The 20,207-nt window shown below is 38.7% G+C and overlaps 1 protein-coding gene across 4 annotated transcripts in view; it reads right to left on the reverse strand.

The window, feature by feature from the left end:
• The window catches only part of SUCLA2 (succinate-CoA ligase ADP-forming subunit beta), a 46,242-nt gene extending 31,163 nt beyond the window's left edge, over positions 1 to 15,079 (reverse strand). For 2 of the 4 annotated variants that reach the window (XM_045869444.3, XM_045869443.3), the window contains exons 1-2: positions 14,925 to 15,079; positions 10,103 to 10,283 (exon numbers count right to left, since the gene is read on the reverse strand). In XM_045869444.3, coding sequence (XP_045725400.1) covers positions 10,103 to 10,283; positions 14,925 to 15,014 — 271 coding nt within the window. In that variant the 5' untranslated portion in view covers positions 15,015 to 15,079. Of the gene's footprint in view, positions 1 to 10,102; positions 10,284 to 14,120; positions 14,229 to 14,924 lie in introns of those variants that run through there. The other 2 variants (XM_064586109.1, XM_064586110.1) reach the window with 2 other exon arrangements.
• Between the last annotated feature and the right edge of the window lie 5,128 nt (positions 15,080 to 20,207).

Consider the following 20,207-nt stretch of genomic DNA (forward strand, 5'->3'; position numbering starts at 1 on the left):
TCACCTTCAAACATAATATATAATTTTCTCATGTTTACCATTCATTGTTTTGCTCGAATACAAGCTTCAGAAGGGCAGAATCTTTGTTGTGTTCATTGATGTTCTCAAGCTCTTGGGAGCATTCCTAGCATATATTTTCTGAATGTTGAATAAAAGAACATTTAAAGATGGAAAGAATTCTTGGATATCTTGATTTTCCACTGCTCTTTTAAAAACTCAGAACTGGAAATACTGGGCCCTGCAACTAAAGCTGTTTAGAAGTGCCTGGTTTACACAAGATAGACCCTTTTCTATCTGCCACGGTCCCCACCATTCAGGTAAAAACAACTAATATTAGATGAAGATTAGAGAAAACGTAAGAAATTTCCTTAAAACGAACAATAATTTTCTTATTGGAAAGAAAACAGGTAGCCTTTGGGACAATGGCAAATTACAGAGTTCACGCCCAAACTTAAAGGAGCAGACACTAGTCGTTTTACCTGTTTCTGGTTACCTGGTTTTTCCAGTACTTTAGAAATATTCATTCATATCCAAAGAGGATAAATGTAAACCCAATAGTGTAAATATAATGTAAAAATGGCCAATAGTTAAACTGGTGCTTTGCTGGGCTAAATTCAAACATTCCTAACATAGTAAACTGAGAACTTAAAAAACTGACCTATTAGAGTAGTAAAGTTCTAGTTTTTCAAAAATATTTTACAAGACAGAAGTCTCTTCCTCCACAAAATGTCAATTTCCTTTCTTTAGGAATATAAATTCCTTAAGGGCAGAGATGATTCCTCAAAACTTCCTTCTAAAAAAGCCCTTCACAACAAAAGAAAAGCCAAAAAAATTTAATGAATAGTCTCATCAAGACAAGAGGGATTACAAGAGAAATCTGAGGACAACTGATTGCTACAAAGATTTTATTCAATTCCATTAATTCATTCAACAATTACATCTATATACCAGTTACCCCTAGAGCCATAGAAACACCAATGAGCAACAGAGACCTACTCTGCTCTTAGAGAGCTTACAGTCTTTTTTTTTTTTTAAGATTTTATTATTTATTTTTTTTGACAGAGACACAGCGAGAGAGGGAACACAAGCAGGCGGAGTGGGAGAGGGAGAAGCAGGCTTCCCGCGGAGCAGGGAGCCCGATGTGGGGCTCGATCCCAGGACCCTGGGATCATGACCTGAGCTGAAGGCAGACGCTTAACGACTGAGCCACCCAGGCGCCCCGAGAGCTTACAGTCTTATTAGATTTGGCCCTTTGCTCTAGTCAGACAAGATCTTTTATGGATTCCAGGGTTGTCTTTAAAATACAGTCACTATCCCTCCTAGCTTTAGTTATTCACAAATGTCTTAAGCATTCTTCATATATAGTCATCTAATAAAACACTGGGAAGAAGAAAAAAGAAGGCAAAGTCCTATTTTATGCCATTACAAATCTCCCTCCAGGCGATTATTCATTAATTGGCAACCTTTGCACATATTTATTCAACCAGACAAAAATTCCACCTTAATTATACTAGAATCCTAAACATTAGGACTAAGACACAGAATGGCTGAATAAATAAAAAAACAGACTAATCTATGCTGCCTCTAAGAAACTCCCTTTAGATGTAAGGACACAGACTGAAACTGAAAGGATGAACAAAGATACTGCATGCAAATGGAAACCAAAAGAAAGCTGGGGTAGCTATACATATATCAGACAAAATCAACTTTATAACAAAGACTATAACAAGAGACAAAGTAGGGTGTTACATAATGATAAAGGGGCAATCCAACAAGAGGATGTATCATTGATAAATATTTATGCACCCAACATAAGAGCACCTAAATATATAAAGCAAACATTAACAGACATAAAGGGGGAAATAGACAGCAATACAATTAATAGTAGGGGATTTCAATACCCACGTATATCAATCAGTAGATCACCCAGGCAGAAAATCAATAAGCAAACACAGCCCTTAAACAACATATTCGACCATGGTCTTAATATATATATACAACATTCCATCCAAAAGCAACAATACATATTCTTCTCAAGGGCACATGGAACATACTCCAGGATAGATCACATGGCAAACCTCAAAACAAGTCTTAATAAATTTAAGAGGACTGAAATCACATCAAGCATCTTTTCCAACCACAATGGTATGAAACCAGAAATCAATTAAAGGAAGAAACCTGGAAAATTCACAAACATGTGGAGATTAAAAAACATGCTATCAATGGGTCAAGGAAAAAATCAAAACAGAAATAAAAAAATACATTGAGACAAACAAAATGGAAATATACCAAAATTTAAGGGATCAGCAAAAGCAGTCTAAGAATTCACAGTAATAAAAGCCTATCTCAAGAAACAAGGAAAGTCTCAAATTAACTTTGCACCTCAAGGAACTAAGAAAGAACAGACAAAGCTCAAAGTTAGTAGAAGGAAGGAAATAACAAAGGTCAGAACATAAGAGAGACTAAATAGACAATGGAAAAGATCAATGAAAGTAAGAGCTGCTTCTTCAAAAAGATGACAATATGGACAAACCTTCAGCTAGACTCACCAAGAAAAAAAAAAAGTGGATTCATAAAATCAGACACAAAAAGATGAGATACTACAACTGAAAACTCAGAAATACAAAGGATAAGAAACTATTATGATCAATTACATGACAACATACCGGACAACCAAGAAGAAATAATTCCTAGAAACATACAACCTACCAAGACTGGATCATGAAGAAACAAAATATGAGATTACTAATAAGGAAATTGAATCAGTAATCAAAATCCTCCCAAAAAATGAAGGTCCAGAACCAGATGGCTTACTGGTGAATTAAAAAAAGAATACCAATCCTTGGGCGCCTGGGTGGCTCAGTTGGTTAAGCGACTGCCTTCGGCTCAGGTCATGATCCTGGAGTCCCGGGATCGAGTCCCGCATCGGGCTCCCTGCTCGGCAGGGAGTCTGCTTCTCCCTCTGACCCTCCTCCCTCTCATGCTCTCTGTCTCTCTCTCTGTCTCAAATAAATAAATAAATAAAATCTTTAAAAAAAAAAAAAAAAGAATACCAATCCTTTAAAACTCTTCCAAAAAACAAAAGAGGTGGAACACCTGCAATTCATTTTACAAGGCCAGAATTACCCCAATACCAAAACCAGACAAGGATACCACAAGGAAAGAAAATTTCGGGCCAATATCCCTAATGAACATAGATGCAAAAATCCTCAAAAAAATTATTAGCAGGGGCGCCTGGGTGGCTCAGATGGTTAAGCATCTGCCTTCGGCTCAGGTCACGATCCCAGGGTCCTGGGATCAAGTCCCGCATCGGGCTCCCTGCTAGGCAGGGAGCCTGCTTCTCCCTCTGCCTCTGCCTCTCTCTCTCTCTCTCTCTGACTTTCATGAATAAATAAATAAAACATTAAAAAAAAAATTATTAGCAAACTGAATACAACAATACATTAAAAGAATCATATACCATCAACGGGGATTTATTCCAGGGATGAAACGCTGGTTCAATATCCACAAGTCAGTCACTATACCAATAAAATGAAGGGTAAAAAACATATGATCATCTCAACAGATGCAAAAAAAGCATTTGGCAAAATTCAACATCCATTTATGTAAAAACCTCAACGAGGCAGGTACAGAAGGAACATACCTCAACATAATAAAGGCCATATATGACAAGCCCACAGCTAATATCCAACACAACAGTGAAAAGTTGAAAGCTTTGCCTCTAAGATGAGCAACAAGAGAAGGATGCCCACTCTTGCCACTTAAACAGTGTTGGGAGTCCTAGTTATATCAGGCAAGAAAAAGAAATAAAAGGAAGGAAGAAGTAAAACTGTCACTATTTGCATATGACATGGTATTATATATAGAAAACCCTAAAGATCCCATCAAAAAACTATTAGAATAAATGAATTCACTAATACTGCAGGACACAAAATCAATACACAAAAGTCAATTACATTTCTATATATTAATCATGAACTATCAGAGAAATTAAAAAAAAATCTCATCTACAACTGCATCAAAAGAATAAAATACCTATGGATAAATTTAACCAAGGAGGTAAAAGACCTGTATACTGAACTGTAAGACATTGATTAAAGAAACTGAAGAAGACAAAAATAAATGGAAAGATATTCCATACTTATAGATTGGAATAATACAGTTAAAATGTCCATACTACCCATAGCAATCTATAGATTCAATGCAATCCCTATCAAAATTCCAATGGCATTTTTCACAGAAATAGAACAAACAATCCTAAAATTAGTATGAAACCACAAAAACAACCCCAAGTAGCCCGTGCAATCTTGCAAAAGAAGAAAAAAGCTGGATATCACACTCCCAGATTTCAAACTATATTACAAAGCTACAATAATCAAAACAGTATACTACTGACACAACAAAATAGCCCAGAAATAAATCCATATATACATGGTCAATTAATTTATCAAAAAGGAGCCAAGAACATACAATGGAGAAAGGACAGTCTCTTCAATAAATGGTGTTGAGATGGGGCACCTGGATGGCTCAGTCAGTTAAGCGTCCGACTCTTATTTCAGCTTAGGTCATGATCTCAGGGTCCTGGGATCAAGCCCCGTGTTGGGCTCCACACTCAACAGGGAGTCTGCTTGGAATTCTCCCTCTCCCTCTCTCCATCAGCCCCACACTTGCTCGCTTGCTCTCTAAAAATAAATCTTTATAAGTTTTTAAATAATAAAATAAATGGTGTTGAGAAAACTGGACAACCATGTACAAAAGCATGAAACTGAACCACCATCTAACACCATACACAAAAATTAACTTGGGGCACCTGGGTGGCTCAGTTGGTTAAGCGACTGCCTTCAGCTCAGGTCATGATCCTGGAGTCCTGGGATGGAGTACTGCATCCGGCTCCCTGCTCAGCAGGGAGTCTGCTGCTCCCTCTAACCCTACCCCCTCTTGTGCTCTCTCTCTCAAATAAATAAATAAAATCTTTAAAAAAAAAATTAACTTGCAGTGCATTAAAGACTTGAACATAAGCCCTAAAATACCATAAAACTCCTAGAAGAAAATATAGGTGGCAAGCTCTTTGACACAGGTCTTGGTGATGATGTTTTCAATCTGACACCAAAAGTAAATACAACAAAAGCAAAAATAAGTAAGTGAGACTATATCAAATTAAAACATGTCTGCATACCAAAGGAAATCATCAACAAAGTAAAACAGCAACCTACTGAACGGGAGAAAATACCTGCAAATCATATATCTGACAAAGAGTTAATATCCAAAACATATAGAGAACTCAACTGTGGAAAAAGAAATGTGATTAAACAACAGGCAGAAGATGTGAACAGACGTTTTTCCAAAGATATACAGATGGCTACTATATATAAAAATATGTTCAAAATCACTATTCATCAGGGAAATCCAAATCAAAGCCAGAATGAGGTATTATCTCACACCTGCTACAATGGCTATTATCAAAAAGACAAGGAATAACAAGTGTTGGTGAGGATGTGAAGAAAAGGGAACACTCATGCACTCCTGATGGGAATATAAATTGGTGCAGCTCCTGTGGAAACGAGTAAAGAGGTTCCTCAAAAAAATTAAAATAGAACTACTATATGATCCAGCAATTCCACTTCTGGGTATTTATCTGAAGAAAACACTAACTTGAAAAAAACATATGTACCCCATGTTTATTGCAGCACTATTTACAGTATTTACATTAACAATAACCAAGATACGGAAACAACCTAAGTATCCATCGATGGATGAATGGGTAAAGAAATTATGGTATATGCACGTGTGTGTACGTGTGTGTGTGTGTGTGTGTGTATTCAGCCACAAAAAAAGAATGAAATTTTGCCATTTGCCACAACATGGATGGACCTACGGGCTAAGTGAAGTAAGCCAGAGAAAGACATATTCCATATGAACGGAATCTTATATATGGAATTGGAAAACAAAACAAAACAAAAAAATTAAGCTCACAGATACAGAGAACAGACTGGTGGCTGCCAGAGGCAGGGGGTGGGAGATAGGAAAAATGGATGGAGGCAGTCAAAATTAAAGAAAAAAAAAGATGGGACTTAAGACCCATTTCAAACTTTTAACCTCATAAAACATAACAATAAGTTTATGTTTTAAGCAATTAAAAAATACGTAGCAGATATAAGTATTATTATTAATGAAATTTAGAATTTGGCAACTATAGTCTACTCTTAAAAAAAAAAAGGGTCAACAAAATACGCAAAAAAGACAGACCTAAATTTTACTAGGTTGAACAATTTTCAAGCAGCAAAATGATTACATTGTGTATAATTTCAAACATGGAAAGCCAATACAGATGCAATTCTATTTAGGGTAATAGAGGAACTAAGATGTATTTGTATCTGAACTTGTACTAGGGTTTCCCTTTTAAAATTCTATGAAGCACAGCTTTTATAGTTCCTCCGAAAATTAAACAAAAATGGGAGAAACTTCCCAAGCCTAAAAGATACTATTTTTGGCAATACAGAATCATGAAATTAATGAGCTGTCTACTAAAGACCTATCATTAAAAACGGATATGAGGGGACACCTGGGTGGCTCAGTTGGTTAAGTGTTTACCTTCAGCTCAAGTTGATTCCAGAGTCCTGGGACTGAGTCCTCCATCTGGCTCTTGCTCAGCGAGGAGCCTGCTTCTCCCTTTGCCTGCTCTTGCCCCTGCCTGTGTGTGCGCTCGCGTGCACTCTCTCTCTCTGACAAACAAATAAATATATCTTTCCCAAAATATAAATAAAATAAGTAAAAAATAAAATAAAAATGGATATGAGAAGGGGAGGCTGGGTGGCTCAGCTGGTTAGGTGTCTGACTCTTGATTTTCGCTCAGGTCATGATCTCAGGGTCCTGGGATCAGGCTCTGTGCTCAGCGGGAGTCTGCTTGAGATTCTCTCTCTCTGCCCCTACCCCTGGCACATGCTCTCAATCTCTCTCTCTCAAGATAAATAAATCTTTTTAAAAATGGATATGAGAAAACCAGTCTATTAAAAAAAACACACACACACAAAGGAAAAGAAACTATATTTCTTCACAACCATTCTTCCATCCCTAACTTCAGTTATTCACAACAGGCAAAACTAGCCTCCAGAATAGTGTTTCCAACTTTTTTCACATCATGATATACACAGAAAATTATAGAATTTGTAGGGAATACTGGGGAAAGAGGCCAGGGCTATTTCAGGAGTCATCACCAGCTGTAAGGCTCAGTGGCCCCAGTCCCCATGCTAACTCACAGAACTGAGGGGAAGCAGGTTTGACCCACCTGTAAAGCATTTATATCTCACTATATCAGCTGGTGATGTAAGAGTTTTAATAAATGGGAATTAATACTTTGTGAGTTGTTCAATAACTCAAGGAGCAAAGGAGCCAAAATCAGCATTGGGAATTGCTAGCTAGATGGACAGAACCAGGTGTATTTCTTTTTTTTTTTTTTTTTTAAGAGTTTATTTATTTATTCATGAGAGACAGAGAGAGAGAAGCAGGCTCCCAAGGAGCAGGGAGCCCGATGCGGGACTCGATCCCAGGACCCTGGGATCATGACCTGAGCCGAAGGCAGACGCTTAACCATCTGAGCCACCCAGGCGCCCAGAACCAGGTGTATTTCTAAGGCACCTTATACCATACCTTGTGCAATTAGATCCTATAATCAACATCTTCTGACATTAAATATCAACATCTTCTGACATTAATGACTCCCAACAAAAGACAAAACTGTCCTCAACATCTTCATAGTAGTTACTAAATATACCTTTTAAAAGTAGCATTTCTGATTCTCTAAATTTAAAAGACCTCCTTAGTCACTAATCTCACTTCCATACTATAATCATCATCTGCAGTGTTATTTAACAAAAACATACTTTCTAGATGAATAAGATATCTTCTGTTCTAAAGGGCTCAAAATCAGAGCTGCCTACCTGCTCCTTACTTCATAGACGTCCTGGTCCCAGAGGCCTTCCCAGAAATACTCATAATTAGAGTATACCCTGCACATGTTAACTATTCTTTCTTCCTTTAATCATTTAAGCATCATTAAAGTTTATAAGGAATAAAGAAATCAAGAAACTGGCATCCAAATAAATCCTATTTGTTTTATGAAAGAGTTCCTACAGATTTTTTTTGACAAAACAATGAATTTTGACTAAATGAGTAAATATATAGAAAATACAGAAAAAACAATTATAATTTGGAAATAGAAAAAAATAATTTTTACCAACTTCATTAAATATAAATCAGGCCTTACTAACACTGGCATGAAAAACATTTTAAGCTTCAGCATTATTACAAAGGAAAGAATTGGTAAACAAACAAAAAATCATCACTCAAGAGATTAGACTAACAAAAATAAAGGAACAAAGTCAAGGGTCTAAATTTCATTCTTAAGGACAGAACAGTACAGTAAGAAAACCTTATACTTTCTCAAATGCATTTCCACTTTTCCCTTCTACTTAGCTGACTCTTCTTTAGAAATTAAAGTTTAGGGCGCCTGGGTGGCTCAGTCGTTAAGAGTCTGCCTTCGGCTCAGGTCATGGTCCCAGGGTCCTGGGATCAAGTCCCACATCGGGCTCCCTGCTCCACGGGAAGCCTGCTTCTCCCTCTCCCACTCCCCCTGCTTCTGTTCCTGCTCTCGCTATCTCTCTCTCTGTCAAATAAATAAAATCTTAAAAAAAAAAAAAATTATAAAAAAGAAATTAAAGTTTAGGTCATATAAATAAGATCAAATCTCAAGGGAAGAGTTATTAAAAAGTAGCCTTTACAAGAAATACTACAGAAATACAAAGTGCAATCACAAGTTTTCTTTAAACTTGACCTTTAAGAGCCTCTAATATACAGTGTTTTGAAGATAAAAATGAGGCACATATTTTACCATGCACAAGTTCAAGCTACAGGTCACCATTAATTAACAAAAATTTCACCAAAATTAGTATCAATTTACACAAGGCTTTCAATGAATAAAAAGAAGTTTGCTTATAATCTGAATAAAAAGGATTTTTTTCTAACAAAAAATTAAACTGTCAATGAAAAATCATGCTTCCAAGTCATCTCATTCAAAAACATAACTTATATGACATATTTCTGAACTTGTACATGCCCTTACTTTTAAAAGAAAAACTCATTCTAGAAACAAATACAAAATGAGAGTAAAACTTTAAAAATTTTAAACATTTTTAAATGCTCCACTGCCTTCTTAAAATACTAATAAAAGCAAAGTCTTTCCCAAAGCACATTCAAAGCCTTATTAATCAAGTATACATACAACAGACTGTGCTAATCTACATAAAATTGGTGGGATTTTAAATACTGCTAAAAATAAAATGCAGTGTATAGCTAGTAAATTACTCATTATTATGGCCTCATATTAAATCATTAAAAATGTAAAGTGAAGGATATCTTCTAAAGTCAATATTTTTTAAATAAGAGATTAACATAAATTAACAAAAGCTATTAAGTTTTCTGTTATCAATAAAAGAATCTACTAATAAACATGAGCAAGTACTTAATTCATTTAACAAATATCAATAGTTACTGATTACCTAAGTGCCAGGTATTCTTCTAAGAGTTTAGGAGGTATCACTGGACAAAATAAGACAAAGAAACCCTGCTCTCATGGAGCTTACAGTCTAGGGCTCAGCTTCTCCCCTCCCTCCCACCACCTTGGTTCCATACTTTTCCTGTCAAAAAAAGTCGGGGGAGGAATATTAGACCTCTTTACAACCACATAAACAGCTAAGATTTTCTTCATTACTTCCTTGAAGAATCATCACAGACACCAGTCTTTTAAGCTTCAGAATATTAAACAGATCTTCCTTCCCCATAATTATATTCCGACTAAAAACAGGACTTTAAAGGCTTCCTAATTCCAATATAATTGGTTCTTAAGTTACTAGCTCTATGGGAGCTCATAATAATCTCATAATAATTTTAGAATGTCAACAAAGTTCCACCTTCTCTTTTAAATAAATAAAATTCATTTTTTAAAAAATAAAATAAAACCTATAAGCTGTTATAAACTATAAGTAAAGTTCACATCTTATCAGAAGTGCCCATGTCAAAGTGGCTTAAGTTTTTCTTAAGTTAGTACCTAATTTTTTGGCAACTGCATAAGCTTCATCTGGTGATTTTGCCACATGTCCTTTGGGAATGGAGACACCAGCTTCTTGCAACAATTCCATACTCATGTATTCATGTAGTGAGAGACTCCTTTTTTGCTGCTGCTGTATTTGGAGTCCATGGTTGTTAAAAAATCCAGAACTTCCCAGAACCTAAAGAAATTGGGGACATATTATATATGACAGTAATTTGGAACTTATTAAAAACACCTTCCCAAAATACTTTTTTATATACAGTACTTGGTTCTTCATAACTATAATAAAACCGTTACATTAAATCATCAAAGAATAATATTCAGAGTACCTAAATTATAACCTAAGAGCTAACCTACCAGCTAAATACCAAATGTTACCCTTGTAGTTTCAACTATTTTCTCATTATGTCTGGTCTTATCTTTTATTTGACTCCACTACCATATCCCTAATGACCTACAGAGCATTTCTACCTCAATGCCAAATTCAGCAGATCTAAAACCAACCTCATCTTTTCCAACAAACCAAAAATCCTTCCCAACTTTCTTCTCTCCATCATTCTTCCAGCACCAAACAAATAGCTTGGCATTAGATATGTGGTACCTAGTTGAGTGATAGTTATTACTCTTTCATACACACAAGACTCAAAACCCTGGTTTCATCTGTAGTGATCACTGTGGTGTGCTACTCAGATTCCCCTTTCATAGCCCAGCTGCTGGGAGTGCTGGCTACTGACAGCTCTCAGCTGAGTCCTCTCATTGGCTTCTTTGCCCAAGTCACACCTTCCCATTGTCAGCCTGCATCCAATGACTGGTCAGCGGGGGTTAAGGTAAGGATATAAAGTCCTAGCACTTCACCCCAATTTGGGATAATTCTGAAGGACCATCTTAGTTCCAGATATCCCACAGGAAAGGCAAAGGTTCCTACTGCAACTGTACCACATTTCTACTTCTCCCTCTACTCAATCCTCCTTCCTTCACTCCCCCACAGGTGTTGATCCAGATACCACTTTCCAGTTGACTTCTTCAATGAAACTCTCTATTTCATAGCCCGCAAATATCATCCAAATTCCTCAATCCTATCAACTTTATACAATATGTAGAACAAATTAAGTGCGATGAAAGCCCTGGAAGAACGAACTGAAATTACACATTTAAGTATTAGCCATACATTTCCATTCTCTATACAGGAATGCAGAATACTGAAACACAGCTCATATGAAACACACAATAGCATAAGAATTGAATTTAAAGGGATCATATATACAGTCTATTTCTTTTTAATATAAAATATTGGAAACCATTTACTAATAGTCCATGTTACAGACAGTTAAGAGGGTTAGAAATGTGCAGTGCTGGACTATCAACTATTGCTTTATTAAACAGTCTTTCTTGAAGGGGGTTCATGAGCCATCTGCATCAAAATTACCTGGGATGTGTCTAAAAATGCAGATTCTGGGGCCCCACTCTCATTTACAAAATCAGAATCTCTGGAATGGGCCTCAGGAAATCTGCATTCATAACAAGTCATTCACCTGATTCTTAAGCACCCTACAGTTTGAGAAACACAAGTCTAAAAAGTCAGTCACACCTAGTAACAACTTATTTGATTCATCTGGTAAGCTAAAATCCTGAAGAACATTTCCCCAGAGTAACTCAACTCCCTGATTTAGTGTCACTTCAATATTAAAAACCAGCAATATCCCAAACCATTCAGTACACATCTACTTTCTGAAATCCCATTCCTGGGTATATACTGAACAGAAATGAGTGCTTCGTCTACCAAAAGGCATATATATATAAGAATATGCATAACAGGCTTATTCATAATAAATAAAAAGTGAAAATGACCCAATCTCCCATCAACAGAATAAAATATGGCATATTCATATACCAGGATATTACAGAGCAATTTTTTAAAAATACCTGTTGCTCAATGGATTAATCTCAAAACATAATTTTGAGGAAAAGAAACCAAACACAAGAATACATACTTTTTATATAGTTCAAAACCAGTCAAAATTAGTGATAGAAGTCAGCCAGAATTAGTGGTTACCTTCTGTTGGGGAGTACTAATAAGGAGAGAGGATATGGGTGCTTCTGAGGGCTGAAAGTATTACGTATCTTGATCTGAATGGTGGCTACACAAATGTATACATACATAAAAATTAATCTAGCTACCCAAAGTTGTACACTTTATATAAATTATACCTCAAAATAACAATAAAAATAAGGGGGGAAGGGGAATACCTAGCAGAGCTTGGTAAAAATAGTTATACACTCAAACATTTTTTGAATGCCTATATACCAGACACTGTGCTAGGGATGCTAAAAGGATAAAACCAACTTGGTTTCAGCCACAGAATTCATTTAATGTAAATGAGCATGTAAATGAACACCTACAACACAAATAAGAGCATTCAGAGTCATTACGCAGCACCTAATTAGGGGAAAGACTAGAAAAAATACTACGGAGGCCTGATCCCAGTCTGAAAATAAAAAAACTTGGGGCTCCTGAGTAGCTCAGTCAGTTAAGCACCCGGTTCTTGGCTTCAGCTCAGGTCAGGATCTCATGGTGAGATGGAGCCCCCAGCAGGCTCCAGGCTCAGCTGGAAGACCCCTTCCCCTCTCCCTCTCCACCTGCTCCTCCCCCCACTCACAGGTGCTCTCTCACAAATAAATAAATAAATCTTTGAAAAAAATCAATAAATAAACTACTATCTATAAAGGACATTTGAGAACAACTGGGGAAATCTAAATCTAAATTTCCAAAGTATGATAATTACAAATTTCCTAAATATGATAACTATGTTGTGGTTATTTAGGAGAATGTCCTTATGTTTAAAAGGCGTGTGGTAAAATATTATGTAGGGATAAAGTGCCAATACCTGCCACCTACCCTTAAATGGTTGAGCAAAAATAAATGAATGTAATTTTACATACATATATAAACATATATATGCAAATGAATGTAATTTTTTAAAGATAAAGAAAATGTGGCAAAATGTTAAATATAGGTGAAAGCAATATATGTCCTCACTGTACTATTGCTGGAACATTCTATCAGTTTGAAATTTTTCCCAAAAAAGTTCAGGGTAAACCAATGACACAAAGCTCTGAGTATATTTTTACAGTTTCTTTCAAATATCTATATTCACAAAGAATAGTAGTACTCATAAGGTAATGCTGCTTTTATACCTCCTTAAAGGTTTTTTAATATCTGAAGTGTTGATAATCCTTTCCTTGCACCTCTAGAAGTTATGACTTGAAATATCAGTTTTTTTAGTTACCCTGGTAAAAAATATTCCTGAAGAATCACAAGGATTCCCACATTGAAGTCTTTGTCTTTCTCCACATTATCACTTAGAAGATTCCTACTGCCAAAAGGCCACCAATTCCTTGCCAAATCCCTATACCACCACCCATTTAATCATTCACCTAATTTAAATCATATTAATTCAAAAGTGGGAAAATGTAGTTACTGGGGAATGTGATTCACAACTGAGAAAATATTTAAAATTAGTTCATCTGCTCACAACCTGAACTATTTTATCAGATATACACTGGACAAAAGACAGAGAGAAACTAGGAGGGTCATAGAACTAAACAAAATGTTTAAGAGTTTTTGCTAAACTCACTGTGTGACCTTGAACAAGTTTCCTAGGAAGGAAAGACAGCACTCTTTAAGACTCCTAAGAAGGAAGTTCAAGACCAAAAAAAAAAATCACTTCTCCTATTAAGAAGCATACTCATGTAATTCACTGCCTCCAGGTTTAGAGAATAAAGAAAAAAAAAGTTTAAATCAATTCATTTTTATCATGTCTAAGGAGTTAATTTCAGAACATAATCTAAACCTCTGGAATTGACTTAAGAAGCCTATCATGCCCTTTCACAAGTTTCTTGGTGTCGACGCTGGAAAGAACAGGCCAAGTCTTCTGGAAAAAATTGAAGAGCGGACTCAAACACACAGGCTTTGGAGCCAGACAGTTCTGGAATTAAGCCTTAGCTTTAACCCTACCTGCTTTGTGCCGGAGCCCAAATTACTCGCTCTCTAAGCCAGTTTCTTCATCAATGAGGAGGATATTAATGACGCCCTTACAGTGCTGCTGGAAAGCCTAACAAGAAACTACAAGTAAAATGCCTGGCTCAGTACCTGGCACACGGTAAACACTCCAAAACAAAAATTAAAACAGACAAACAAAAACTGGTGATTATTATGCTATACTCTACCCAGAAATGAAGTGATCCAAAAGGTAACTGTCTTACTTCCCCAGCTGGTAAACTGACAAACAGAAAACAACTACACGGGGCAGGAGGTGGGAAACTTCCCTGCCTCGTCACAAGAGAGGCCGGTCAGCAAGCTGGTCCTGTGAAAACATTCCCACCTATGACAGCTCCCAAGGGACATAAAAGTACATCTGAAGGGCATCTTCCCCCTCCCCAAAGAAGGGCCACGGATGCCTCTGCCCACCGCGCGGGGTGCGGAAAAAGCAGCACAAACTGCCCGGGCCCCCTCACCCGCCTCCCCGCCGCCCCTCAGAAACAGAGAGCAGCCGCAGCCGGATGGCCGGGCTCCTCGCGGGCTGAGGACCAGAGCAGAGCGACGCAAACATGGGCCCGCTCGCAGTCACAGCGGGCAGCACCCCAGGGCGAGCGCCCGCGGGCCCGACTGGGCACCCCCATGTCACCCAATGTCACCTATTGCGAAATGACCCCGAGCCGGGCCTCACATCCCCGCAAACCTCGCCCACAGGAGCCAGGTCTCCCACCTCGCCCTTTCTCCTGCCGACCCTCGAAGCGAGAGCGGGCTGGGCCGCAATACCTGGGCGGCGGCCCGCAGCGCCGGCCGGGACCCGCGGCTCCTAAGGGCGGCTGTGGCCAATAACCGGCTGTAGAACATGGAGGCCGCCATTTCTGAGCCCGACCCCGTACCTCGGCGCCGTGCGCAGGCGCAGAGGCGCGAGGCGGCCGGCGACCCAGCTGCTCCTGACCCGCACTCCAAGCCCTGGCCCCACCCAGGCGGGCGGGACCTGGGGTTAACTCTGCAAAAGCGGATTCCCTCAGCAGAATTGCCAGCTCAAGGCGGGTTGGGCTTGACTCGCACAGAGCAAATTTTAACCTTCAGATATCAGCACCGCAGCCTCAGTAATCCAACCTGTGACAGAAAGCAACCTGAACACTTCCTGGTAAAGTGGTAAGATGTGGTATTGGAAAAATGACCAGCGTTGCCATCTGTGCGATCTAAACTTCTCTGAGCCTCAGTTGCCTTATCTGTAAGATGGGGTTCATTCAAAAAATAAGTACTCAGTGTCTGCTTTGTGCCAAAGTTTGCGTTGATACAGCAGTGAATAAAACAGAGCGATTCTACCTTCAAAAAAGAAAAAAAAGACTATCAGCCACTAGTTACCAATCCAAATGGCACACAGAATCGCCTAGGAAGCTTTAGGAAAATTTCCCTCACCAGACCCACCTGAGGATGGAGTCAGGATTTCTTAGAGCTCTCAGGTGAATGAGATACACACACTAAACATTGAAAACCCTGAGATGAGACGTGTGCCCCATCAAGACTTGACCACTGGACAAATGACTGGAGCCTTATTCTCCTCTGGATATCTAGTTTTATTTATTATTTTTTAATTTATCTGAGAGAGAAAAAGCACAAGCAGGGGGAGCGGCAGGCAGAGGGAGAAGCAGGCTCCCCGCTGAGTAGGGAGCCCGTTGCGGGCCTCGATCCCAGGAGTCTGGGATCATGACCTGAGCGGAAGGCAGACACCTAACCAACTGTGTTGAAGAGTTTTCAGTGTAAAAGATGTTAACCCAGGAATAGATGGGAGTGGCTGACAAGCATTGTACAGGCTCTGGCAGAGCTGCTTCTGAAGCACAGTGGCCTGATGCACAGAACAACACTGTATAAAGAAAAAAGGGAATCTAAAGCAGCAGCCTATCAGTTGAGGGAATGGGAAGGGGCTTTTTGCAGCCCCCAAAATCTCTGAGCTCTTAAAGGCAAAACTTTCTCAAGGACTTTTTCATTTCATTGGCACTCATGGAGGACTGTCCTCAAAGCTCTCCTCATCACTAAAAGATATACTATGTGCAGTTAGAAATAGGGAGAGTGGGAAAGAGACATTGGTATTGGTAGTTCAAATCTCTTGCTCTACTCTTCAACTGCCAATCATTGCCAATCAAATAAAATCGGGATAATCTGTCCAAAAAGCTGGGCCTGGGACCTACCAGTTTCTGTTGGAAACACGTATCTCATCAGATATGAATAGGACATACTTATTTTCAAGCCATTTGTTTTTAATTGCTAGTAAACACAGCAGTTGAACTACCAGGTACAACAAACCATCTGAGTCCAAGGCCAGTTATTTAAAGGGCACATGGTAAACTCAGAATAAGTCAATGTACTAAAATAAGATGTAAGGCTCTACCCCTGGTAGGAGCCTGACTGGCTTCATACCCTTCAAGTCTGGGTCACAGGTGATCCATTAAACATCTCCCCTGGTATGTCCTCTTCGACCCTAGCTTAAAAACAGAAAAAGCAGCAGCAGAAATATGGAATAAGTCAAGGAGTGAGAAAGAGAACATGCAGATGGTGTGGGACTGGCTCCTTTAGAAGCCTAAGCAAGGGGCAGAGGTGCACTCCTTCCTCAGCACTCCTTGACTGTGTTCAGAGCTCTTTATGCCTTGATACCTTACTAAAAGAATTCAGTGAGGTAAAATGTTGGGACTCCTACCTGCTAACCTTGTTTCATCATCAGGCAGTCAGCCTTAAAAAATGAAATTGCTTTACTAAGAAACTACTTTTTCTACAGCAAACACTTTTGTAATTTTTTTCTACAAGGATCTTAGAAATTAGTAGGCAGAATGTATTAAGTAGAACATGCAGAGGTGGAGGGTAGGGGGAGAGTATATGAAGACGGGGGGAAAAATATTCTTCACGTGCAATGTTATTCTTATGCTTGACCTGTAGTCTCCCACTTTGTCTATCTCTACCTCTACTTGGAGATTAAGGATGGGTGTGGTGTGCAGGAAAAAGGGGAAGAGAAATTTCCTGACGGAGAGACTTTAATTTTTTTCAGTCCTTTAAAATTATTAAATTATTATACGCTCCACATTTTATTGCCCAGAGCAAAGCCTTATCTAAATTCTATTGGTTAGGTGATGGGGATTAAGGAGTGTACTTGTTGTGGTGAGCACTGGGTGATGTATGGAAGTGTTGAATCACTATATTGTACACCTGAAACTAATATAACACTGTATGTTAACTAACTGGAATTAAAATAAAAACTTTAAAAAAATCTTTTAACTCGCTTTACAAATAACTTTGCAGTATTTGAAACAAATGTAAATGGGATTATAGAAGAAAGAGCTGACTTGGAAATGTTAGCCCTACCTATCAGTGTTAACACCATCTAGATTCGAGAGATTCTAAATATGTAGCCAGTTAGTGAATGCAAACTTATCGACACAGATGAGAAAAGTGGCTGCCATGAATGACCCTGAAAATGCAATGGATAAAATGTTGGAGACAGATTCAAACTTAGAAACAAGTATGACAATTCACCAAGATACAGAAAAGAGGTTTGGTTTGTATTGTAAGTCATACAAAAAGAAGGAGGCAAGTTTGAAATGTAGTCCAAATTACTCTTGCTAAATTTTTTTACAGAGAAATGAAACACTTGGAATAAATTGTCCTATTGTTAACTATAGAATTAATAGAATTACCAAGTACTGTAGAAACAACTTCCAATATATTGGCTTACCCTGAACTTCTATTGATGACTGAGTGAATAATGGCGATTTACTGAACACTTAGTTTTTGGTGCCAGATTCTCTCTCTTTTTTTTTTAAGATTTTATTTATTTGACAGTGAGAGAGACAGCAAGAGAGGGAACACAAGCAGGGGGAGTGGAAGAGGGAGAAGCAGGCTTCCCGCTGAGCAGGGAGCCGGATGCAGGACTGTCTCCTGGGACTCCAGGACCATGACCTGAGAGCAGAAGGCAGGCACTTAACGACTGAGCCACCCAGGCACCCTTGGTGCCAGATTCTTACATACATTTTTTTCTATCCTTTATTTTGCCATGAGACATTTTCAGAATTCTCTGGTTTTCAACTTATTCCATTTTACCCATCCAATCTGTGCCGGAGAAAGAAACAGTTACCAGATTTATATAGAGTTTAGGAGTGAAGGAAGGAGTAACAGAGTATGGGACAACTGTATGTTTACACAGGATTTCTCTTAGTTCTTTTAAAGCCTCAAAAGGAATATTAGGAACACTTATCTAGACCACCCTAGAATGGCAGTAGCAAAAGACAGAGAGAAATACATCTTAGTAATCCTCACAGTCCTGCATTTTACAGAAGGGAAAACAGAGGTTCAGAAACAATAAATAACTTGCCCACAGTCATAGCTTTTACTTAGTTGTTCCAGCACAACATCTGAACCCAATTCCGAATGGCAAGATGAGAATTTGAGAAAATAACTAAGATTCATATCATCTTATCATTTTCATTAACCTTTTACCTTTCACTTCATTTATTAATAGTATGCACTACCTAAAGGAAAAAATGATGGTGCAGACCATCAGAGGACAGACTTTGAGACGTAAATGCAAAGGCTGAGACCTGCAAGAGACTGAACTTCAAGTTTCAAAAGCCAGAACCAAGGACTCAAGGAAAGTTTATGCCTCAGAAATAGAACTGGAATTACCTCTTCCCTAGAGAGTATGGAGAGAGGAAAGTGGGAGGGAAGCAAGACACTCTGGTGGTTCCTGGAGGAGAGCCCCCGTGTCGTATACTCCCCAATGCCATTGTGTCCAGGATGAAAGGTTATTCTACCACCCCCAAAGAGTTTGGGGGATCTAAAACAAGATATATTGGAAGAAGACACAAAATCCCCTGAGCACACAGGTGGCACAGAAGAAGTGGAAACCTCTGGCAGGCTGGTGTACCCCTGCAAATGGAGCTGAATCATATTCCCAGGATTTGTACCCACCCCACCAAAGCTGGGGAAGCCTGCAAGGGCTTCCAGAACCTTGACAGCTATGTAGGCAAGCATGGAGAGACAGCAGGTGAAAACATGTAAGGATAGACCTCTAAAGAACAATGACGCAGAGCATGTTGGAAGAGGAATGTGACAATGTCAGCTTAGTTATCTAACAGTACCAAAGACTAGCTCTTCCCTGCTCATCTGTCACTGCATTTATCTCCTGGATCTAAGGAGGTGGGAGGGAGATAGATCCTGATTTGCCAGAGGTTGATTTTCTGGCACTTGATGTAATAAGATTAATAATAGAATTCAACTTCCGATGTACACAAATATTCATCTCTCTCCTACATATGAAAATATGAAATGAACTTGGCATCACTGCTCCACTGGGAGCAATGTTGAAGGCAGAAGATTTGTCCTGCCCCAGTCTTGTCACACTTCCACTTTCAGGCTCTGAAAGAAGGTTGCCTTGAAGAATCTCCGGAACCAGAACGCACTCGGTAACATGGTATAGTCAGGCAGAGGGGGGCTTTCAGCCACCCTTGGTTGTTATGTGAGGACTCCAGATTTCTTACCTGCCTGATCCTTGGGCACATGTTAAGTCCACATGGACTCAAGGAAACTGTCTTCCAAAAGTGTTACAGTATGTCACAAGCCACACACAACTTCATACATCTGGATGTCTTAAGTAAAAATAAGAGGGAGAAAGGTGACTGAGAGGCCAGCTGTTGAAACCAAGATAAACTGAATGTGATTTTAAAGGGGCCTGACTAAATTATTAGGCTGGACTGTCTTGAACCAGACTGAATATGTAATGAATTCTCTACAGACCCATATGCCAACTAGTGACAAAGAATTTGAGGGAAAAAAATGAAAGGAAGGAAGGGAGAAAGAGAAAGAAAGTCATTATTTTTGTGCATCTGAGTTGTGATGTGAGTTAAATTTGTTAAATTTAAATTCTGCCTTAATGCATACAACACCATGCTGCGTAAAACCATCAGGTGGGTGCGTGAGTTATATACAGCTTTGAATATCAAACACAGGACAGGCTGGGAGGAGAACAGTGCTCTCCCAATAAAGTCCTGGAATTGGGCAGGGGAGGGGCCCTTTGCC

This window comes from Mirounga angustirostris, unplaced genomic scaffold (genome assembly GCF_029215605.1).
Source record: "Mirounga angustirostris isolate CCGP_5_RB_7025 unplaced genomic scaffold, mMirAng1.0.hap1 SCAF_3, whole genome shotgun sequence".
NCBI lineage: Eukaryota > Metazoa > Chordata > Mammalia > Carnivora > Phocidae > Mirounga > Mirounga angustirostris.